This window comes from Phoca vitulina, unplaced genomic scaffold (assembly GCF_004348235.1).
Source record: "Phoca vitulina isolate PV1807 unplaced genomic scaffold, GSC_HSeal_1.0 scaffold4, whole genome shotgun sequence".
Lineage (NCBI taxonomy): Eukaryota > Metazoa > Chordata > Mammalia > Carnivora > Phocidae > Phoca > Phoca vitulina.
In genome coordinates this window covers 34043046-34068849 of record NW_022589707.1, presented here as the reverse complement: position 1 = coordinate 34068849, position 25804 = coordinate 34043046, and the positions used below count along the sequence as shown (strand labels likewise).

General features: G+C 37.1%; 1 protein-coding gene across 4 annotated transcripts in view; it reads right to left on the bottom strand.

Moving 5' to 3' along the window:
* Positions 1-834: 834 nt before the first annotated feature.
* The window catches only part of KIAA0895 (KIAA0895 ortholog), a 62179-nt gene continuing 37209 nt past the window's right edge, over positions 835-25804 (bottom strand). For 2 of the 4 annotated variants that reach the window (XM_032401776.1, XM_032401778.1), the window contains exons 3-7: positions 16051-16194; positions 14881-15013; positions 14037-14342; positions 9396-9493; positions 835-5360 (exon numbers count right to left, since the gene is read on the bottom strand). In XM_032401776.1, coding sequence (XP_032257667.1) covers positions 5199-5360; positions 9396-9493; positions 14037-14342; positions 14881-15013; positions 16051-16194 — 843 coding nt within the window. In that variant the 3' untranslated portion in view covers positions 835-5198. The remainder of the gene's footprint in view (positions 5361-9395; positions 9494-14036; positions 14343-14880; positions 15014-16050; positions 16195-25804) is intronic. The other 2 variants (XM_032401779.1, XM_032401777.1) reach the window with 1 other exon arrangement.

The window sequence follows — 25804 nt, the reverse complement described above, 5'->3', positions numbered from 1 at the left end:
ATCGTTAAACTGCTCATTTTGTTCATGTGTGCATTCTTGTACCTCACTTGTACCTTTAAGCTTCCTTAAAACAGGTATTTTGAATTCCTTATCAGGTAAACAGATCTCCATGTCTTTGGGTTCGGTTACTAGATTAGCATCATTTTTTGGTGGGGTCATGTTTCCTTGATTTCTCATGTTCCTTAGAGTGTTGCATTGTCTTTGTATTTGAATTAGCAGTCACCTCCTATCTTTACTATTTTCAGGAAATACCTTTGGGTGTGTGCCTGGGTGGCTTAGTCAGTTAAGCATCAGACTCTTGATTTCAGCTCAGGTCATGATCTTAGAGTCCTGGGATTGAGCCCCATGTGGGCTCCGTGTTTTGCGGGGAGTCTGCTTAAGAATTCTCTTGCTCTCTTCCTCTCCCCTCCCCCCCACTCACGTGTGCTCTCTAAAAATGAATACATGAAAATCTTAAAAAAAAAAAAAAATACCTTCAGTCAGCTCTGGTAGAGAATCTGTGACTTTCTATGGATATGCCTGCTCCATGCTTCTTGCTACCTCTTGTGGCAGAATTCTTAAGCTTGTATGCCTTCTCAATTTTGCAACGGACAAGGTTTAGTGCTGACAGTCTTCCTTTTGCTTTCCCAAGGGTAGGGCTAAAGCTCAAGTTTGTGGCCTCTCTGGCTTACGAATTTGGGCTGGCTTTTTGCACATGCTCACTAGCCCTCTGCCAAAATATGCTCTCAACCCTGTTGGGAGTGCACACAGAGAGCCAGCCACCGGGGTGGGGGGGTGGGGTGGTGGTGTGTGTGTGTGTGTTAGTTACATGAAGCATTGGGGGGTTCCCACAGACTACTCAGGGAGATCCATGGGTAAGGTATCCTTAGCAGCTCATGAGCCAGCTTAATGGAGGCTGTGAAGTAGTTAGGAGATTCTATGTCCTTTTAATGACCTCCAAAAGTCATATCTCCTACTCTCCCAGCTTCTTTCCACCCCCTAGTCACATAGCTCATTGTTCAGTACTCTGGATGGGACCACAGTGAAATGGGCCTCTTAGGCAGCATCCTGCACAGCTGGGGAAGCTGGGCACTCACTCACTCTCACTTTCTCCCCCCCCCATAGCCCCTCCCAGGAGAAACCACAGGCTGAGACCTCTCTTGGCCTTGAGTTGTTCCACCTTGAGGGAGGAGTGATAAGTCTAAACTATTCCTCTTTAATGCATCTAAACATATTTTTTTGCTCCAGTGGTATGCTAAAACTTTTCTGCTGGAAACTTGGACTTATACAAGGTCTCTCTTGTCCACGGGTGACCGCTTAAGATTTAGTGTTTTCTAGGGGTTTGCGGACCGCTGCTGAGAAGGGCCGAAGCTTGTTCACAGGCTACTGCTGGGTCCAAGCTAGGACCTAGGTCTGTATGTTTACAGAATGCAAGGGTGGGCAAAATTGCTCCTGGGTTGCTTGGTATATGCTGCTGGATCCCAAAGTCCCACAAAGGCATTTCTGTCCATGGATCGATGCCAAATTATTGGTGGGAGGTTGGAGAGGGGGCACAAATGAGGGACATCTTGTTCAGCCATGTTCCTGACATCACTTCTTTAGTAAGGCTAACTGAGTGGCTGGGAAGAGGAAATGTTCAGTCATCTCTTCTCAGTGGTCAAATTTCTGCTCTCTTTGCTTTGTCCTTTCTCTAGGTGCAATTCCTTTCAGTTATTAAGGCTAAAAGTTCAAGATAAAGGTATTTGCATGTTTGATCTCTCCTGAGGGCCATAGGGAAGGGTCTATTCCAGGCATCTCTCTTTGGCTTGCAGATGGCCATCCTCTTGCTTCCTCTTCATATGGTCCTCCCTCTCTCTTCTCAAAATTCTATGTATTCTTAAAGCTATTCCATAGCTTGCTGACAAACAGTGGTATTTCATATCCCAGCAATAGTTTCAAGACATAATTCCTTTAGCTACTGGAATCAGAGTGAACAAAAATGGATGAAATCAAAGCGAGATGACAAGGTCTCACAAGTAAAGGTTTAAATTCAAAGACCAAGACTAATAAGGGTAAAGCACTGGCTCCTTTGGGCACCTGCTGGAGGTCTCAAGGGATTGCCTCCAGGCCCTTGACCCAAGCAGCTGTACATCTGGTCTACTCCTGGGCTAAAGCTGCTCAGATTCCAAACACAAGCCTTGCAAAGAGTGGTAAACAAAATATTGTGGACACTAACCACTTTGCAAGTGATCTTTCTCTCTGTGATTCAAACACACAAGCAGGCCCATTTATTACAGTTTATGATCTTTTGGTAGCACTTTTTGTGTATGCGACTGGCCATGCTATAATGTGATTCTGTGCCACTCTTCCTCACTGGACTGTGAACAGTTCTGTCTTCCTCAGCAGAGGACTCAGCACAGATCCTACTCCTCAGGACGTTCTGCACAGAAGTTTACTCAATGAATAGGGCAGTAAATTAAGACAAAATTATCCCTCCTTTTCCCTTCTCCCTACACTCATTAGAGTATAAGCTGAACTAATCAGGGGAAAGGTGGAGTGTGGTAAATATAGTATTTCCTTATAAATAAGGATATTAGAAGACAAACATGATCAATAACTACCTTTCAATAATTACCACACAATAAAAATGCAGAAATACCACAATAAAAATATAATTAAGTTTTCAAAGAACAGAAGTTTGCATGCATACATATTCACATACTTCATTTGAGAACCTCAGTGCTACTTCTTTCTACTATAGCTAAACATAAAATGCCCAGATATACACAAAACAAACAATACAAATTTTAAACATTTTTACAAAGGTGAAAATATAAAGAAATGAAGACTATGGATTTATGTCTACAATTTACTTTGAATCCCATCTGATGTGAAAACCTAACAGTTTATCAGACTTTGTATTTGATACAACTATATGTTAGAATTACAGTGGACAAAATTGATGAAATCCTAATCCTCAATAGCCTATACCAAGTAACTATTAAAATTAATGCAACCTTCAACTATTCTAAGTACTGTTCCTATAATTTTCTATTTATTAAAACTTCAATTTTAAGGGAACAAAACTGAACTTAATGCTCTTTCAGGAAAGAGAATAAACATTAATTAAATCTTCAATCCCAACTTTTAAAGCTTAGAGCTCTTTAAGTATTCTGCTAATCTGAAACTATTTTTGGTTCATTGCTAACTTTTAAAATATCTTAAGACAATCAATGTGATTTGTCATTTTTTTTTTTTTTTGTCTGGATAACACTGTTTTCTTTTTGTCTTTATACCAAAGCAGTAAGGCAAGAAAGTGTTTCCTTTTCCAAATCAGATAGAGAATATCCATTTTAAAATTCAGGGACTAGAATCATTGTAAATAATCCTACCAACAGGATATTAAGGCTGCTGTGATTTTCCTTTACATTTAAACCATAACATAAGATTAACAGTGTTATTGCCTACAAATGTTGAATTTATAAGCATTTGGGCTTAAATCACAGGACATAAATATGGTCATTTCTGTCTATACTTCAATTCCAGTTAACAAAACACTGTTTTTCACAATCATCTTGGATAAGTTTGAAGATGAAGTTAGAAAATGCTACACCAAAGCTGAAACTGGATGACTCTGCTACAAGGAAATATGCTTGAGGGGTCAAGAGTGGTTTTCCAGTATCTGGTTAGTGTTGGCACAATGTGCCCCAACCCTGCACAGAATCTACAGGCCACACTCCGGCCATCATGACACATGTGTGTGTGCCTTCAATGCTCCGAAGGGCCTGGCCTGCTACTTACCAAAGGTGAGATGTGTGGCTTTGCAAGAACCACCAGGTGCCAGTTAGAATATATCCTATTTGCTGCAACATACTTCTTTGAGGCAAGCCCTTCTAGATATGTGAATGAGAAAAATCACATAACCTAGCCTGCGTAAGATTTCCTAAAATCATTTCCTAGCATGAATGTGAACCAGACTTTGCTGTATGCATCTACCAGTGTTAGCACCATATTTAGCCTGAACTGAGGTAAAGATAAACACTCAGATAGCTTTGGGTAAAAATTACAGTAGCAATTTTGAATGGGGTGCTTACAGCAGTGTTCTTCCTGATCATTAAAATAAGTTGTTTGAAGAACCATTTGATCCCAAGTATATATATCCAATATATATCGAAATTGATAATACAAAGCTAGGTGTATAAGCTTTTAACAGAGAAAATGCAGCAAAACAGAATTCTCATTTTTGAAATTCAAACTATGTCATTATTGGGTTGATGAAGTCAAAGATTTCGATAAAATATACTGAGCCAACATGACAAGGCCAGTTTATCAAATAGCAACGTCTAGGAATTCCATTCTTCAGAGCATGGTCAAGTTTATGGTAGACACTACCTAGTCAATATCCGGTGCCTCCAGGAACTACATTAATCTATTTGTATCTTGCTAGTCGCTCCATTTAATAAAAAGGGGAGTAGCTTCTCTCTTCCCCAACTATTTTAATCTATGTAGACAAACCTTTCTGGAACTTTTACTTATCATTTATATAAAGGAATGGGGAGGGAAAGACCCTAAAACTTAAAATCTTGAAGGTATATAATATGTTTCAGCAAATAAAGTTTAGTTGAGAAATAACTGGACAAAATGAGGTAATTCTCTAGTTCCTGTAAACTGATAAGGTGAAACAATGTGGAAGATAAAGAACTAATGAAAACTTTTCAAACTACTTTTCCCCTTTTTAACATTACTTAACATATAAGAGAAATAAGAAACCTTAGATACAGCTAGCTTTGGGGAGCATAACAAAACTAATTTTTCAAAGGAGAACTATAATTACTTATCAAATAAAATATAATCTTGGGAGTCTGAATTCCAGTGTTGTCCTATCTCTATAGTCAGGGCTAGTCTTGGTGCTCAGGCAGAAGCACTAAGGAGCAGTGCTTACTGCCCACACAGCCTATCACTCAATTTGACCAAGATTCTTCAAAAACACTCACCGGTAGTATTTTCAATGGACGCTGTTGAGATTCAGATAAAAATAGGAGGAACTTTCCCCTGCAGCCTATAGAAACGTTTAAGGTTTGTACTTAACCTTTTTAAAAAATTCAGTTGAATACTGCAGATCATTCTTCAGAAAACTCATGTAAACAGTCATTTTTCTTTTATAAATATGCCGGTGCTAACTGCACCTACCTGGGAATATACATAGAGGTATAGCTTAGCTACATCTGCCAGAATGCGGACTAATAGATAAGATCTTTCAGTTCCCTGTCGGTCAGTTCATTCACTTCCATAATTTTCTCTAAATGTTCCATGTATCGGCCATGGTCCTGCAGGAAATGAGGGACCCTCATGTTTTCAGTAACTGCCAATCCTTTCAAGCGATCCACATCTTCATAAGAGACCTGAAAAAAGGAAGGTGGGTTAATTTTTAAATGTAAGTAATTTCTTCCCTAAGTCTTAAGAGAAACATTACTTCAATACCTGCAAAATAACAAAAATCAATGGCTTCCTTTCCCTTACTGTATTAAATACGAATGTATTGGGGCACCTGGGTGGCACATTAGGTTAAGTGTTCGACTCCTGATTTCAGCTCAGGTCATGATCTCAGGGTTGTGAGATCGAGCCCTGCATTGGGCTCACGTTCTGGGCGTGGAGCCTGCTTGAGATTCTCTCTCTCCCCCCTCCCTCTGCACCCATACTAAAAAAAAAAAAAAAAAAAAAAAAAAAAGTATTGCTCTGCCTGCTCATACCATGACCATAAAAAAAAAATCAGGTCACTATTTAACATTCTATCTTGGACCTATACTGTTTGTCTAGAATTTACATAACTAAACTTAATACATGTGTGTGAGAGACTAAAACCTAAACATATGTCCTGACTAAATCTAAATGAAAGAACCCAGGAAAACAGCTAGAATATAAATACTGTATCACTGAATTAGGAAAATCAGCACGATTATAGACTGAATTCCTATTTCTATTTAATTTCAGAAATAAAATTGTTTTATGTTAAATTCTCTTTGTAAACAAGTATCCTATAAAATTTTTTTACTTATTTAAGAAGTATTTTTTTTACTTTTATATTTTTATTTTTTTTATTAGGTAAGAAGCCAATCTCTTGTAAGTATTTATATTGAGTTTATGGATGAAACTCTTTAAGTTCTAAAAATTAAGATTCAGTAGAAAGGCTTTAAATAAAGAAATCATGTTCATTTATATTTTAATAAGTTTTAATTTTTATTTTATCTATTAGCACACACAAGCAGAGGGAGAAGCAGACTCCCCGCTGAGCAGGGAGCCTGACATGGGGCTTGATCCCAGGACCCCAAGACCATGACCTGAGCCAAAGGCAGACACTTAACTGAATGAGCTACCCAGATGCCCCTTAGGTTTTAATTTTTAAGTTATTATTGAAATTATTTTGAGTATTTCTACCACTAAGTAATGAAAATAGGTTTGTTGTTGATACTGGTGTGGTTTAATTTTTTCTTCTTCCTTCCTTGACTGACAAGACCGATCCATAAATATGTCCAAGAGATAAACTGTTTAGGTTTCCTTTTAGGTTTTTGGTGTTTAATCCATTTTTAGTTTATTTTTGTGTATGGTGTAAGAGGGTGGTCCAGTTTCATTCTTTTGCATGCAGCTGTCCAGTTTTCCCAGCACCATTTATTGAGGAAGTGTCTTTTTTCCACTGTGTACTCTGCTTCTGTCATAAATTAAATGATCTAGGTTATCCTGTTCCATTGTTCTATGTACCTATTTCTGTATCAATTCCATACTGTTTCAATTACTATAGCTCTGTAGTATATCTTGAAATCTGGGATTATTATACTTCTAGCTTAGTTCTTCTTTATTAAGATGGCTTTGCTATTCGACGTTGTTTGTGGTTTCATACAAATTTCAGGATTGATTATTCTAGTTCTGTGAAAAATGCTACTGGTATTTTGATTGGTATTGCACTGAATCTGTAGATTGCTTTGGGTAGTATGGACATTTTAACAAAATTAATTCTTCCAATCCAAGAGCACAGTGTTATCTTCCCACTTGTTAGTGTCATCTTCAATTTCTTTCATCAGTGTCTTCTAGTTTTCAGAATATAGGTCTTTCACCTCCTTGGTTAATTTATTTCTAGGTATTTTATGCTTTTAGTATGATAAGTGGGATTGTTAATTTCTTTTTCTGCTTTATTATTGTATAGAAATGCAATAGATTTTTGTATCCTGTAACTTTACTGAATTCATTTATTCTAATAGTTTTTTGGTGGAGTCCTTAGGGTTTTCTATATATAGTATCATGTCATCTGATGGTTTTACTTCTTACTAATGTGGATGCCTTTTATGTCTTTTTCTTGTCTGACAGCTAGGACTTCTAGTACTATGTTGAGAAAAAAAAAGGTAAGAATGGACATCCTGGTCTTATTCCTGATCTTAGAGGAGTTTTGAAAAGCTTTCAGTTTTTTCATTGTTGGCTCTTGGGTTTTAATTTATGGCCTTTATTATGTTGAGGTATGTTCCCTCTAAACCTTTGTCAAGGGTTTTTATCACTAATGGATGTTGTACTCTGTCAAATGTTTTTTTCCTCATCTATTGAAATGATGTGGTTTTTAATTCTTTGTTATTGATGTGATGTATCATGATTGATTTGCAAATACTGACCTGTAGTTTTTTTTGTAGTGACTTTGGTTTTAGTATCAGGATAATGCTGGCCTTGCAGAATGAATTTGGAAATTTTCCTTCCTCTTCTATGTTTTTGGAAGAGTTTGAGAATTATATTTACTCTTTGTTTGGTAGAATTTAGAATTCATCCATGGAGCCATGTGGTCCTAGCTGTTGGGAGTTTTGTTTGTTGGGAATTCATTTATTACTGATGTAGTTTCATTACTAGTAATCAGTCTGTTCAAATTCTCTACTTCTTCCTGATTCAGTTTTAGAGGATTGTATGTTTCTATTTTTGTGGTATCAGTTATTTCTCCTCTTTCGTATCCGATTTGAGTCCTCTCTTCTTAATGAGTCTGGCTAAAGGTTTATCAATTTTGTTTATCTTTCAAAAAACCAGATCCTGGTTTCATTGATCTTTTCTACTAGCTTTGTTCTTTTCTAGTTCCTCAAGGTAGGCCTGTATCACTATAAACATCCTTCTTAGAACTGCTTTTGCTGTGTCCCCAAAGTTTTAGACCACTGTGTTTTCATATTCATTTGTTTTCATGTATTTTTTTGATTTCCTCTTTGATTTCTTTGTATACCCACTGTTTCTTAAACCATTCTGAGTTTATTATAGGAAAGAATGAGTAAACATAAAACACAGTTCTCATTTAAGGAGAAAGGAGATACACATATGGAAAGGGAGGTGTAAAAGAAACTTGCAGTGTCTGATTTGAATTAGAATCCCCTTATGATTTAAAACAAATACATGATTTGCTCACTGGGAAAACCTAGAAGCATCAATATTCCAGGAGTAATGAGCACACCTAGTACTCACTGTTTTCTAAATACCATTTTCACTAAAAGGAATCAAGTCTTCCTTGGAGAAATAGCTCATCTGAGATTTGGATAGAAAAAGTGTAAGATGGACCCAGAACATTTTACTTTGCCAGAAAACAGGAGCAGCCACTGGAAGGGTTGAATAAAAAAACACTTAAGTCCATAATAATAATGCAAAAAAGGAGTGAAATGTAACAGAATTTGAAGATCTCTATTTTGCTGACTGATATGGGCAAAGATCATCAAAGGATGTTAAAACCATTCCTTGGAAGGTTAAGGAACAGCACATTCTTAGGTATTACCCCACAGATTATTTAATATAAAAAAGGTACCTTTACAAGGGAGAGAGCTGGCAGTAACTAACTTACCCAAGTGATCAAATACAGCATCACTGATTATGGAACAAAATCACATATGTGCTTTTTAAGGTGATGAAATATACAAGTCACTTATGTAGTATTCTTGGTAAAAATGTTTAACCCAAACCTAATCACAAGAAAACAATAGGATAATACAGATTGTAGGAATTCTCAAGAAAAATGTCAGGAAAAATAAAGACTTGGGGGGGCAGGGAACAAAGTGGACTTCTATAGATTAAGAGAGATTAAATATTATAACCAAATGTAAGGCATGAATCCTTATCGAATCAGTGATTTCTTAAGAAAATCACAGGGTCATGTCAGATTAAAGGGGGAAGTGTTATACTTGCAGCTTATTTAAAATGCTTTAGAGAAAGCGGTATATAAAATAAAACCATGTAATACATTGCCAAATTTCCTATTCCCTTCAGAGAAATTTTGGAGTTTGGCTTTGTGACACCATTATTTCTTCCTCCAGGAAACTTCAAACACATAGTCTAAAAACAATTTGAATCTGAATCTTATTTAATCATTAAATCAAGCCTGAGGAAATGATGACCTGGTGTGTTATAGACTACATGCCACTGGTTTCACTCACCTTCCCCAGGGCGGTCAGAAGATGAAAGTCAATGGTTTCTCTGTATCGGAGGATTTGTAGAATACCATCCAAGTATACCTGGTCTTTACTGAAGCACCCTGGAGGAAGACAATAGCTTTTATTTTCTAAGTAATTAGATACTAACACAGTCCCCTTACTGTAGGCATCAGTCCTGAATAAAAATAAAAATGGCAAATTAGAATTAACTATCTTCATAACATAAAATGCAAGGTCTTGGGTAACACCAGGATAATGTGCAGACTGGTAGCTTCCCTTTAAGAATTTCTTCTCCCCAGATCCCCCTTCCCCATAGTTAAAACAGCATTTTTTCTAATCATAAAAAAACACTGATGATTTAAAATAGAGGATATGTCATCCACACTCCCGCCATTTGATCATAACCTTAACTCCCATGTGTATGGAGGCACTTGGGGCAGCAGAGAGGACAGCTATTGAGCAGTAAGTCTCACAGGGGGCAAGGTGGAGACATGGGATTTCAGAAACTCCTGGTTTTTAAAAATACTACCCGTTACCCCATTAAAAACAGCTATAGGTGATGTTGATACTCTGCCTCCATATGAAAACAAGAATTAAAACTGGATTTTAATATGGAGGTTTAAAAATAGAAGAAAATATGAAAACATGAAAAGGAATAGTTCATGAGATCTGAGCCTAGTTAGTGTTCCACTTACAAAGACAACTTTTTTCCCATCATAACTTGTGTAAATTGACTAAAATTCTATCATATTAAGTCATACATTAAGAAATTAATTTTTTTAGGTATGCTAATAGCATGGGAATTATGGAAAAAAGGTGGTACACTTTTTCAACTAGGCTCAGATCTCATGAGCTGTTCCTACTTTTTAGGAGGAATAAATCAGATACATATTGAAGTACTTATAGGTAAAAGAACATGATGTTTGGAAATGATTTAAAATACTATAGGAAAACAGGAACTTAGAAGAATAGATGACCCACTGCTAGGAAATGTTGATAATTACTAAGATTAAGTGATGTTTAATGAGGGCATATCCGATTAATCACTTGTTTTGAAATTTTTCAAATTTCAAATTTTTAGTAATAAACAGTTTTCTTAAAGTTATAGGGGGAGGCCTGTTTCTCCCTCTCCCACTCCCCCTGCTTGTGTTCCGGCTCTCACTATCTCTGTCAAATAAATAAAATCTTAAAAAAAAAAAAAAAAGTTATATGGGGGCACCTGGGTGGCTAAGTTGGTTGAACATCTGGCTTTTAATTGTGGTTCAGGTCATGACACCACATACCTAAAATGTGGTAGGGAGAGGAGTACAAATTTAATGCTTTATGTATGGGTTCAAACTTAAGAAGATCATCAACTTAATATAGAGACTCCACTAAAAGTCTCCTAGAACTGATTAATGAATTCAGTAAGGTTGTAGGATACAAAATCAATATACAAAAATCCACTGCATTTCTATACACAAATAATGAAGCAGCAGAAAGAGAAAATAAGAAAATCCCATTTACAATTGTACCAAAAATAATAAAATATCTAGGAATAAACTTAACCAAAGGGGTGAAAGACCTGTACTCTAGAAACTATAAAACACTGATGAAAGAAACTGAAGATGACACAGATATTCCATGTTCATGGATTTGCAGAACAAATATTGTTAAAATGTCCATACTACCCAGCAATCTCCAGATTTAATGCAATCCCTATCAAAATACCAATAGCATTTTTCATAGAACAAGAACAAATAATCTTAAAATTTGTATGGACTCACAAAAGACCCCAAATAGCCAAAATAATCTGGAAAAAGAATAAAACTGGAGGTTATCATAATACCAGATTTCCAGATATATTACCAAGCTCTAGTAATCAAAACAGTATGGTACTGGTAGAAAAACAGACACACAGATCAATGGAACAGAATAGAGAGCCCAGAAATAAACCCATGATTATATGGTCAATTAATCTTTGACAAAGGAAGCAAGAATATGCAATGAGAAAAAGTCTCTCTAACAAATGACACTGGGAAAACTGGACCACTTTCTTACATTATACACAAAAATAAACTCAGAATGAATTAGGGACCTAAATGTGAGACCTGAAAATATAAAAATCACGGAAGAGAGCACAGGCAATAATTTCTTTGACACTGGCCATAGCAACATTTTTCTAGATATGTCTCCTGAAGCAAAGGAAGCAAAAGCAAAAATAAACTATTGGCACTACATGAAAATAAAAAGCTTTTACACAGCAAAGGAAACAACCAACAAAACAAAAAGATAACCTACTGAATGGGAGAAGATATCTGCAAATGATATATCTGATAAGGGGTTTGTAATCAAAATATATAAAGAACTTATACAACTCAACACCAAATAAACCCTGAAATAATCCAATTAAAAATGGGCAGAAGACACAAAGAGACAGTTCTCTAAAGAAGACATACATGCTGGAGGGGAAGGAGATGGAGTAACTGGGTGATGGGCTTAAAGGAGGACACTCGATGTAATGAGCACTGGGTAATCTATGCAACTGATTAATCACTAAATTCTACCTCTGAAACTAATGATACACTATATGTTAAATTGAATTTAAATAAAACATTTAAAAAAAAGACATACAGATGGCCAACAGACACATGAAAAGATACTCAACATCACTCATCATCAGGCAAAGGCAAATCAAAACACTTCACACCTGTGAAAATGGCTAAAATCAAAAACACAAGAAGCAAGGTGAGGATGTGGAGAAAAGGAACCCTGGTGCTCTGTTGCTGGGAATGCAAACTGGTACAGCTACTGTGGAAGAGTATGATGGTTCTTAAAACAATCAGAATTACCATATGATCCAGTAATTGCACTAGTGGTATTCACCCAAAGAATACGAAAACACTAATTTGAAAAGATATATGCACCCCTGTGTTTACTGCAGCATTATTTAGAATAACCAAATTAACAGAAGCAACCTGTGTATGATAGATGAATGGATAAAGAAGATGTGGTGTATGTTTATATGTGTGTTTTTATATACACACACACACAATGGATTATTACTCAGCCATAATAAAGAATGAAATCTTGCCATTTGCAACAACATGGGATGATCTAGAGGGTATAATGCTAACTGAAATAAGTCAAAGAAAGATAAGTACCATATGATTTCACTCATATATGGAATTTAAGAAACAAAACAAAGAAAAACAACAACAACAACAAAAAACCAGACTCTTAAATATAGAGAAAAAACTGAGGGTTACCAGAGGGGAGGTGGGTGAGGGATGGGTGAAAAAGGTGATGGGGATTAAGAGTACACTTATCGTGATGAGCACTGAATAATGTACAGAATTGTTCAATCACTATATTGTACACCTGAAACTAATATAACACTGTATGTTAATTATACTGGAATTTTTTTAAATTAAAAAATTAAAACAATGAGATACCTAAGACGATTATAATAATTTTAAAAATGAAAATACAAGTATTGTTAAGTGTTGGTGAGGATATGGAAAAATAATCCCATATACTTCTGGTGGGAATATAAAATATCGCATTCACTTTGGAGAACATTCTGGCAGTTCCTCAAAAGCTTAAACAGAGAGTTACCATACGACCCAACAATTCTACTCCTAAGTATATACCCAAGAGAATTAAAAATATAAACTTGTACCCAAATGTTCACAGTAACATTATAATAGCCAAAACGTGAGGAAACAACTCAAATGTCCATTAACAGTGAATGGAAAAATAAAATGTGTCTTATACATGCAATAGAGTATTATTCAGCAATAAAAAGGACTGAATACTGATACATGCTACCATAGGGATGAACCTTAAAAACATTATGCTAAGTGAAAGAAGTCAGACACAAAGGATTACATATTATGTGATTCCATCTAAATGAAATGTCCAAAATGGGCAAACCTATAAAAGTAGATTAATGGTTACTTAGAGCTGGGAGCTTGGGGAAGAAGGAATGGAGAAGGACTGTTAATGGGTACAGGTTTCTTTTTGGGGTTACGAAAATGTTCTGGAGTTACATAGTGGTGATAGCTGTGCAACTCCATGAACATTCTAAAAACCACTGAGCTATACGTTTTAATGGGCAAACTGTAGGTCATGTGAATTATATCTCAGTAAAGCTGTTTTTAAAATCAGAGCAAGAGGGCGCCTGGGTGGCTCAGTTGGTTAAGCGACTGCCTTTGGCTCAGGTCATGATCCTGGAGTCCCGGGATCGAGTCCCACATCGGGCTCCCAGCTCAGCAGCGAGCCTGTTTCTCCCTCTGACCTTCTCCCCTCTCATGCTGTTTCTCTCTCGCTCTCTAATACATAAATAAATAAAATCTTAAAAAAAAAAAAAAAAAAATCAGAGCAAGAAAAAGGAGAACTGGCAAAATGTTAACAATTGGTCAATCTAGAGGATGTGAGTGTTAATTCTATCATTTCCTTATGTCCGTAGGTTTGAAATTTTTCAAAATGAGATCTGAAAAAAGAATGCTAACAAAATATGGTTTGGGAAAACTAGCACGGACCTCAAGTAACAAAGGTTTAATTTTTTATAAGTGAGTGATTTCTCTGATTGGTGGATAAGGATGTGATCAAAATCAATAGACAACTGACCATAAGGCAAATCTACAGTCAAGAGACACTCACCTGGTTGGGAAGTATCAGTCCATCCCCTCTTGGCTCGTACACAATAATCCCATCTTGTATTGGGGTCCTTGACAAACTTTCCAATATCTTTGAAGAGTTCGCAAAAAGACATTTGGCTGGCTCGATAAACAGTGTAGTAGAGGAGGGCAGCCCTCCATAGAAAGGGGTCTTTTCTAAAAAGGACACTGTGAATACTTGCCAGTCCTTCCTCTGTGGGATTGTTTGGCTTTAGCTCATGTTTTTTGCGGCCAGTCCAACTGTTCCATGGCTGCTGAAGGTTGTTAATACCTCGAAAATAATGTGTGCCTGTGGAGAAGAAAAGGCGCGTGAAAAACAAGAAAGGTCATTCTCATTTTAATTCTTATCCAAAAAAGATTCTACCAACAGTTCTAAAACCAAATTGATGTGTACCTATGAATCAAAACAAAGTGGAAAATGACCTGACCCTAAAGCATTTTGAAGGAGCTACTCTGCCTTCAGAAGGACCGCATGTCTCATTAGAAGAGGTGTAACTTTTATACCATTTATTTTCTTAAAGGGAAGAATCAGAGACTTGATATTTGACAAGAATCTCAGAGAGCACTCAGTTCCATTTCCCTCAGTTTCAGAAACGTGGGGAGGTGAAATCCGGGAGTTAAATGACTTTCCAAGCTTAACACAGCTACATGGTACCTTAAAAAAATCTAATTTGAAGTGAGACATTAGTATCTTAGTTCAAATGAAACCTAACAATTTCATTACCTTTTGCCAAATACTGTTAAGAAAGAACCCATTATAAAAGAATGTTTCTTTGCTGCTGATTTCTGATATTACAAGTGAACAAATGGAAAAGTGCTGCCCCTACCTATTTCATGCCTCAGCATTCCCTCCAGCCAGTGCTCACGTGCCGTGGAAACATTAATGGTCAATGTTGGGCACCCATTTACCACTGTCATTGAAGCTCGGGAAAGCAGGTCTTCAGTGAGATGAACTACGATCTAAGAAGCAAGAGGAAAAAAATACATACATATAAAACAAAATGTAAAGGCTCGGGAAAGGAAGCTTTCACAGGAAACAACAGACCCATAAATCAGTATTTTATTTATTTAAAAAAAATTTTTTAAATTTTATTATGTTATGTTAATCACCATACATTACATCATTAGTTTTTGATGTAGTGTTCCATGATTGTTTGCATATAACACTCAGTGCTCCATTCAGTACGTGCCCTCTTTAATACCCATCACCAGGCTAACCCATCCCCCTACCCCCCTTCCCTCTAGAACCCTCAGTTTGTTTCTCAGAGTCCCTCGTCTCTCATGGTTCGTCTCCCCCTCCCATTCCCCCCCTTCATTTTTCCCTTCCTACTATTTTTTTTTAACATATAATGTATTATTTGTTTCAGAGGTACAGGTCTGTGATTCATCTTACACAATTCACAGCGCTCACCATAGCACATACCCTCCCCAATGTCTATCACCCAGCCACCCCATCCCTCCCAACCCCCACCACTCCAGCAACCCTCAGTTTGTTTCCTGAGATTAAGAATTCCTCATATCAGTGAGATCATATGATACAGTATATTTTTATTTTGCTTGTACCAGTTTGAATCTCCCAGATACCAAGAAAATGATAATCACTTTTGACCCTTCCACTTTTGAGCATGTGCCACTCAAGAACCTTTCCTGGATTAAAGGAAAGTAGAGGGCTGTGCTGAGGAGGCAGTGCCCTGTTGTGCTGTCAAATACAGTCCCCCTGGTTAAAATGAGGCAAAGGTAGGTACACAAGCCAGAGTCCGCTTCTCTGCTTGGCCATTTTGAACTGGCTGCTAAGAGGAGGCCACTGAGGCAAATTGCTTCATTAATAATTTTCATTAAAAAATTCCCATAATCCCATAAGCTATACAGAAAGCGTAGAAGTAAAGAAAAACACAAAGAAACTGAACACAGCAATTCAATTTAGTGAGATCTCTGGGTGACTAATTAGATGAGCAATTAAAATGCCAACAGCATCTCGTGTCACTCCTGATTCATACCTCACCCAGGCAGCCTTCTTTCATCATGTACTTCCGAACATGACTCCAGATTCGAGTTTTAGATAGCAGGCTGCCACCAGTGGCCTGCTCAAATTTTTCATAACTTCCATATTTCTGTAAAGTCAGTTCCATAATATTGATGGACTGTAAAAAAAAAAAAAAAAAAAAAACAACAGGGATAATGAAAATAAATAGCATCTTATTACTTTGAGATAAGTAATAAACCAGTTATATTCTTATGGATCATGACCTGTGCTGTGTTTATTGATTTCCAAATGAAACTGCAAGGGAGGTACCATAACTGATTCTAAACAGCTTTCACTCATTGTCACAAATTTTTACAAACACCTCTCTCTGTACTTACAAATCCTCTTTGCCTTCACATGCTGAGCGTTTAAAGGTACTGCAAATAGTGTCATCATCGGACAGTCTGAGAAGGCAAGGCAGAGGGGCTCCTTGGCTTCTCTAAGACCATTTGGTGGTCTGGCAGGAGACTCAGAGTAGAAGGTATGTCTCCAGACTAATCACTGAATTATAACTGCCATTTAGATAAAGACAAAAATGCCCCAATTTTTAAGAACGCACAAAAGAATCAACCATTCTTCTGTGACAATCTTATAAAATCTGAAGTTTTCCAGGGCTAGTCTTTCAAAGAAAACAGTGTCAACATTACTAAAAACACTTTTATCTTTCATTCAGGGACATGTACTACCTACTTCTCATTCTTCATAAATTTTTACATCAAAAGAATATGAAAGTTGAGATCTTTTCTAACACAAATATGCAGAAAGGAAGACTAAAAAAAGCTAGAGATCAGTAGTATCTTGGGAAAGCCACAAGAAAGGAGAACATAAGAAAAATCTTTAAAAAGTCTTTCGGGAAAGAAGCTAGAGAATTCAAACATATCTTACAGCAATTGTGAGAGAAGCTAGAAAATCCATTATATGAAGTCTAGTTTCCAGACTACTGTCAAACTAGTAAAGAGATTAAAACGATAAGCTCTAGAGTCAGACTGACTACTTGTGTTGATGTCCTGGTTCTGTCCCCACTCTGGCTGTGTGACCATGGGCAAGTCATTTAACTTGTTACCAAGCCCTCCTCATTTTTAAATGGGGTAACAATAATAATGTCTACTTCATGGTTTTATTTGGAAAATTTAGTCAATCTTTGTAAAGCACAGTGCCTGGGGACAGTAAGTGGTCAGTACCTGTCAATTATTATTATATCATTGTCATCATCGGTATGTTCATTCTAAATGCCACCACTGTAAAAAGTATGCCCAACACAAAAACTACAGAAAACTCACACACTACAAGTTATAATTCAACATCTATATCCCTGTTGGAAAAATATGTATTACTAATAAACTAGGCATGTGTCATAAAGTTATAACAAGAAATGGCGTCAATAGGCTTTGACTGGCTTTTGTTCCCAAAACTGTTATCAAAAGCCCTACAATTCAAAGTGTGGTCCAAAGGCTGGCAGCATTGGCTTCACATGTGAGCTGGTTTCAAATGCAGAATTTTGCCCCCACCATGCCTATCAAATCAGAACATGCACTTTAACAAGATCCCCAGGTGATTCATGTGCATGGCAAAAAGAAGGATCTTGGAGAATTGGAATATAGCACAAATACCCCAGAGGCTAACTTTTTATATGACAACTATGATAATTAAAAGAATAAAAGCATGGAGTGCCTGCGTGGCTCAGTCGTTAAGCATCTGCCTTCGGCTCAGGTCATGATCCCAGGGTCCTGGGATCAAGCCCCATGCCGTCAGGCTCCCTGCTCAGCAGGAGGCCTGCTTCTCCCTCTCCCACTCCCCCTGCTTATGCTCCCTTTCTCGCTGTCAATAAATAAAATCTTAAAAAAAAAAAAAAAAAGGAATAAAAGCACACAATCAAAAACCCACTACAGCAGATTAGCAAAGATTTTTTGCATCCACCAGTCTAATGATGACTAGTCATCAATATATCAGAGTGAGAAGAATATGAGAAATCTGGCCTTAATTCCAGGAAAGACAGAAGTGGTACCTTCTACATTGGACCAATATTTAGACCTAAAAAAGGTTAAGGAAATTTATTATGACCTGTAGTTATATGTTTTTAAGTATGTACTTAATTTTAGATAAAATTAGCTTTTCTAGCATATGCTTACTCACTAGAAAAAAAAATGTGGTTATCTGTTTACTATGGTAGTCCCCCCCCTTATCCGCAGGGGATATGTTCTAAGACCTCAGTGGATGCCTGAAATTGCACTGTCAAACCCTATGTACACTATGTTTTTCCTATACATACACACTTATGATAAAGTTTAATTTATAAATTAGGCATAGTAAGAGATTAACAATAATAACAAAATAGAACAATTATAACAATATACTGTAATATGAATGTGGTCTCTCAAAATATCTTACTGAACTATACTCTTCTTGTGATGATGTGAGATGATAAAATGCCTATGTGATAAGATGAAGGGAGGGGAATGACACAGGCAGCAGCTTTAGGCTACCACTGACCTTCTGACAGCATGTCAGAAAGAGCATCATCTGCTTCCAGACCAAGGCTGATCCCGGGTAACTGAAACCGCAGAAGGTGTAACCATAGGTAAGGGGAACTACAGTGTTTATTACAGCAGATATAAACAGTTTAGAGAATTAAGAAAAAATTAAATACAGGTGTTCCCTGTTATCACCAATAAATAGTACTAGTAAAAGGCTATTAAGTATTCATATTCATAATAAGCATTCATATTCATAATGGGAAACAAAAATTTGATAGGAAATTTATACTGAAAAAGTACCCTATAAATGTAAGATAAAACATACTTAGCAGTTTAACAACATATAGGCAACCTTTATACTCATGTACTAAATATTGGATCAAAGAATGAATAAAAATAGTGGGGTTTTTTTTGGGGGGGGTGGTGATTTTTCCAACAAAATGATAGACAATAGAACATCATATCCTTCATTTCGTCTTGCTTACATGGCATCATAATGGCAACACTACCCAGGAGCTATACTGATGTTCCCCAAAGGTTACGTTAATATGATGTCATGTCCAATACTCTTCTTTAAAGAGCCTATCCTCAGGGCACCTGGGTGGCTCAGTTCATTAAGTGTCTACCTTCAGCTCCGGTCATGATCCTGGGGTCCTGGGATCAAGTCCCGCATCAGGCTCTCTGTGACCCTCAGCAGGGAGCCTGCTTCTCTCTAGCCCTCTGCCCCCACCCCGTTCTAATAAATAAAATCTTAAAAAAAATAAAATAAAGTGCCTATCTTGTTGTCATCTCTGTTGATTTCTTCATCAGTTTTTCAACTGGTCCAACCTAGACAGATTTGTCAGTGAGCATACAGATCTCCAGTATCCTTCACTGACCTCAAGAAATAACCTCCCAATCCATCTGCATTGTAATAGCCCCCAGCATAGAGACAGAAACAGTGGTTAATGAGTTAATAAATTCAAGCTTTACAGGAAAAATCAGAAATGCTGAGTGGTCATTCATCAGTGAATATTTTTATGTTACAATTTTTGCTTCTCTCTGCAGCCTCAACTGCAGGCCACAAAAATTTTATGAGTATGATCTCAGCTTTGGAAAAAGGAAAAGGCAATAAGCAATTTAAGAAGGCACAAGGAAGGCTGCAAGAATATACCCAAAGGCTGCTGCTCCTGTCTGGGATGGAGTGATGGACTGCATTGATGTTTATTACCTGTACTTTTCAGAAGTTTTAAAATTCTTTACAATATGAATATATTAGTGTTATGATTAAGAGGAAAAAGTCATTCTTTTCCTGTTTTACTGAGGTATGACTGACAAAAATTATATATACCATGTGATGTTTTTTTAAAGAGGTACAATGTAATGATTTAATACATGTATACATTATAAAATGATTACCACAATCAAGTTAATTGACACGGCTATCACCTCATATAGTTACCATTTTTTGTGTATGGTGAAAGCATCTAAGATCTTAGCAAATTTCAAGTATACAATATAGTATTATTAAGTATAATCATCATGCTGTACATTAGATTCCCGGACTTACTCAACTTATAACTGAAAGTTTGTACCCTTTGATCCACATCTCCTCATCCCCCCCTACCAAAAGTTTGTTTTTGTTTTTTTTTTTTAAGAAAAAAGAAGGGAGAAGATCATCCATTCTCCCTTGAGTTCAGAGAATCCATATCTATACTACTTGAAGAATCACACCTTCACATGCCTCATCCACATGGCTAACTACTTTTAGAGGCAATAAAGTTCATGTCAAATCTCTCTTCTCCACTAATATCATTAAAGTTAATAAAAAAAATGTCCCAATATTACTTGGTGGGGAATTAAAACAAGAAGTGGCTTATTTTTCTCCAATCATCACTTTCAATTTGCCATCTAGAATTTCTCCTTCCTTTCCCTGAATATCTTAACCAGTTTCTTTAGCTTTCCAATAATTTTCAAGTATTCAAAAAAAAGTCTACTTGAAGTCAATTTAATCCAATTTAAAATGTCAATCATATCTAATTTAAAGCTCTTTCCCCTCCCCTAGGACAGGCCTGGCCTGAGGCCTAAAGAACCTTCACTGAGAAAGAAAGGTATAATAGTGATTTGATTCTTTCTCATCCCTCTCCAGTTTTCTGGGCCTCTCTTTCCCTTCAGTATACTGAGGGCTGGGAGAAGAAAAGAACAATTCCTATGTAACTGGTTCAGCTATGGTCCTCCTTCCTTGACTTAAATGCTGGTGCAGGCCTCTCCTAGTCAGCACCTCCACTGCAAGGCTCACTGCAAAAAGCCCCCTAAAGTGGACTACTAACAAAACTATGAAATTTTAAATCCCAGTAGGAACAACTAAAAGACTCAACTGACTTACTGTATACCCATTTTATTAAATATATACAGTGAAAATTATGCTGACAAAAAAGAAATGCTGACAGTTAATGACATGAGAAAATACAGATACATAAACAAAAGTATACTAATGTCAATTATGAACACCATTAGGCATGGGACAAGGAAAACAGACTAAATGTGAATAGTGATTATCTGTGGGTGATAGAATTATGGGATTTTATTTATTCTCTTCTCTATACTTTTTTTTTTTTTTTTTTAAAGAGAGGGAGAAAGGGAGGGGAGGACAGAGGGATTAAGAGTGAATCTTAAGCAGGCTCCACACCTTTCTCTCACTTGCCAGTTAGTCGTTGATATCTTTTCTCTGGAGTATTTGTATTTAAAAAAAGAACACATGGGGGGAAACAAACCCTAAAAATTCAGACAAGTATTTTCCTATAGTAATTTTTAGGCAGAGTAGATTGCTGGTAGGAGGAGTTGGTATGGCTTGCATTCTTGAGGCCTATTCATGGAAGCAGCAGCCACTTCCCTCAGCCATGTGGAGATCTAGCCCTGATTTATCCATAGACATCAAATATATTCTCTGCTTCCTTCCAACTATAAGAATAGCAAACATACATAATAAACAATCAGACATTACATAATTTTATTGATCAGTTTTAAAACTTCTGGGACCAAAACATCTTAATATACACATATCCTTTGTCCAGGTCTCAGTCCCCTAATCTGAAGAAATCTGACTTTGTACCTTTCCTTTGTGTCCATCTTACTACTTGGCCAACTCTTCCATCACCATGTTAGAAAATGACATATATAATAGAATCTACCCTTGAGTTCCACAGAAACAGTATTAGGTAGGATAATATTTCTTGCTAAAAGTGGGCTGAAACAGAGCACCAAACATACTTTTGCCTTCTAAAAAATTGGACCAAAAACCATATATTTTTTTGCTAAATTATGAATCAATACATTATCTCTGCTCATAACAAGTACTTCTGAATCCTTCTTCTTTGTAAGAGGATATTTTAAAACATTGTAAATCTTAGAGGCATCAAAACAAATTAATTTTCAGAGAGCTCAAACCTAGTGCAAAGAGGAAGTAAATACAAAATGAGTAATTGTTCAGCATGAAGGAAATGGTCCTATCTGTCCCCTGATCTGGATGTCATTTATAATGTTACATAAAAGAGAACAGCAACTTTCTTCATAATGCTACAGCAATGCCATCCCATGACCCTAAAACACTCTTATTCTCCTCTATGAAAATAAGAAGAGTATAATCAAAGGAAGATGACAGAGTAGGGACCCTAAGGTCACCTTGTCCCACAGATACTAGATAACACTCACATCAGTGTAAATAACCCAGAAAACGACCAGAAGACTGGTAGAACAAACTCCACAACTAAAGGCAGAGGAGAAGCCATATGGAAGAGGGTAGGAAGGGCGTAAGCGGGAGCTAAACAGACTCAGGGGGCCATTGCAGGAGGGAATCGTGGGGGCAGAGTGGGGAGAGAAACACCTTCACACTGGGGAGCCACATGGGGAAGATGAATCCCCATAGCATCTGGCTCTGAAAACCAGAGGGGATGAATTTCGTGAGTTTTTACAAACAGCAAGACTTCAAGCCTGGAACTTAGCAGCAGGCTCAGCTCTGGGAGAACCTGAAAGGTTAAGTGAAAACTAAGTCCCCACCTTTAAGCACAAAGCACAACAAACAGCCTGCAGAGATATAGCAATAGAAGCAGCAGTTTGAAAAATGCCTGGTAGGGGGTGCCTAGGTGGCTCAGTTCATTAAGCCATCCAACTCTTGATTTTGGCTCAGGTCATGATCTTAGGGTCGTGAGATGGAGCCCTGTGTATGGGCTCCATGCTCAGTGGGGAGCTTTCTTGAGATTCTGTGTCTCCCTACCCCCAACCCCTGTGCACAAAAACTCACGCTCTCTAAAATAAATAAATCTTAAAAAAAAAAAAAAAGAAAAGAAAAGAAAATGCCTGGGGCACAAGGGAAGGAGAGTTATTTACTAATTGTAGAGCCTGTCCTAGAAGGACAGATTAAACTGGGAGGCTTCTCTAGGAACAAAGGAGCGGGCAGGGCCATTTCCCTCTCCAAAACCCAGCATTAAACACGTGGCCACCAGCAGGAATCAGTACTCTCACTACCCAACTAGCTTAGACCCTGCCCTGCCCCCTCCAGCCAGGCCTGCTCAGTCCCAGTGCTGTGAGCCCCTCCCCCAGAAGACCAGTGCAAGTTTGCCAACACTGTGGTCTGCTGACTACAAGTTTTGTGGGGCCTCCATCCCAGTACCAGCCAGCACTTCCTATGGAGAACATGTGCACCTTGTTAAAACTGGGATTTATTCCTGGGATGCAACACATCAACAAGAGAAAGGATAAAAGCCACATGATCATTTCAACAGAGAAAAAGCATATGATAAAGTACAACATACATTTATGATAAAAACCCTCAATAAAGCAGGTTTAGAGGAAACATACCTCAACATAATAAAGGCCTTATATGAAAAACCCACAGCTAACATCATCCTCAACAGAGAAAAACTGACAGCTTTTCCCCTAAGGTCAGGAACAAAACAAGGATTTCCACTCTCACCACTTCAATTCAACATAGTACTGGAAATCTTAGCCACAGTAATCAGACAAGAAAAAAAAAAAAAGGCATCCAAATTGGTAAGGAAGAAGCAAAACTTTAACTATCTGCAGATGACATCATACTATATGTGAAAAAACCCTAAAGACGCCACCAAATGACTATTAGAACTGATAATGAATTCAGTAAGGTTGCAAGATACAAAATCAATGTACAGAGAGCTGTTGCATTTCTATACACTAATAATGAAGTAGCAGAAAAAGAAATTAAGAAAACAATCCCCATTTACAACTACACCAAAAATAATACCTAGGAATAAACTTAGCCAAAGATGTGAAAGACCTGTACTCTGAAAACTATAAAACACAGATGAAAGAAATTGAAGATGACATAAAGAAATGGAAAGACATCCCATGCTCATGGATTGGGAGAACAAATACTGTTAAAATGTCTATACTACCCAAAGAAATCTATAGATTTAATGCAATCCCTATCAAAGTACCAAAAGCATTTTGCACAAAACTAGAACAATAGTAAAATATTTACAGAACCATAAAAGACCCCAAATAGCCAAAGCAATCTGAAAAAGAAAAAAACAAAACAATTCCAGACTTCAACTTATATAACAAAGCTGTAGTAATCAAAATGGTATGGTACTTCCACAAAAACAGACACACAGATCAATGGAACAGAATAGAAAACCCAGAAATAAACCCACAATTATGCAGTCAATTAATCTTTGACAAAGGGGGCAAAAAATATGCCATGGGAAAAAGACAGTCTCTTCAACAAATGGTGTTTGGAAACCTGGATAGTTATATGCAAAAGAATGAAACCAGACCACTTTCTTATACCACACACAAAAATAAAATAAATTCAGGACCTAAATGTGAGACCTGAAACAATAAAAATCTTAGAAGAAAGCACAGGCAGTAATGTCTCTGACATCAGCCATAGCAACATTTTTTTAGATATGTCTCCTGAGGCAAGGGAAATAAAAGCAAAAATGAACTACTGTGACTACATCAGAGTAAAAAGCTTCTGCACAGCAAAAAAAAACAACAAACAAAACAAAAAGACAACCTACTGAATGGGAGATTATTTGCAAATGACATATCCAATAAAGGGTTAGTATCAAAAATACATAAAGAACTTATACAACTCAACACCAGTTAAAATGGGGAGAAGTGGAGCACCTGGGTGGCTCAGTCAGTTGAGCGCCTTGGTGCCAGCTCAAGTCATGGTTTCAGCTCAAATCATGGTTTCAGGATTGTGGGAGTGGGCCCCTTGTCAGGCTACATGTTCAGAGTGGAGTCTGTTTGCCCCTCTCCCTCTGCTCCTGCCCCCACTCACATACTCTCTCTCAAATAAATAAAATCTTTTAAAAAAATGGACAGAAGACATGCATAGACATTTCTCCAAAGACAACATACAGATGGCCAACAGACACATGAAAAGATACTCAACATCACTCATCATCAGGGAAAGGCAAATCAAAACCACAGTGAGAAAAGAGAAAAAAAAAAAACAAAAAACCAAAAAACGCCACAATGAGATAGCACCTCACACCTGTCAGAATGGCTACAATCAAAAACACAAGAAACAACAACTGTTGGTAAAGATGTGGAGAAAAAGGAACCCTTGTGCACTGCTGGTAGGAATGCAAACTGGTGCAGCCACTGTGGAAGACAGTATGGAGGTTCCTCAAAAAATTAAAAATGGGAAACCCTATGATCCAGCAATCACACTACTGAGTATTTACCCAAGGAATATAAAAACACTAATTTGAAATGATATATGCACCCCTATGTTTATTACAGCATTTTTACAAAAGCCAAATTAGCAGCCTAAGTGTCCATTGATAGATGACTGGATAAAGATGTGCTGTGTACATCATATATGTGTGTGTGTATGTATGTATGTATGTATGTGTATAATGGAATATTACACAGCCATAAAAAAGAATGAAATCTTGCCATTTGCAACAACATGGATGGATCTACCAAGTATAATGCGAAGTGAAATAAGCCAGTCAAGAAAGACAAATACCATATGATTTCACTCATATGTGGAATTTAAGAAACAAAACAGATGAACAAAGAAAAAAAAAAAGATAAACCAAAAAACAGACTCTTAACTATAGAGAACAAACAGCATGTAACTAGAGGGCAGGTGGGTGGGGGAATGGGTAAAATAGGTGAAGGGGATTAAGAGCACACTTATTTTGATGAACACTAAGAAATATATGGAATTGTTGAATCACTATACTGTATACCTGGAACTAATACAACACTGTATGTTAACCA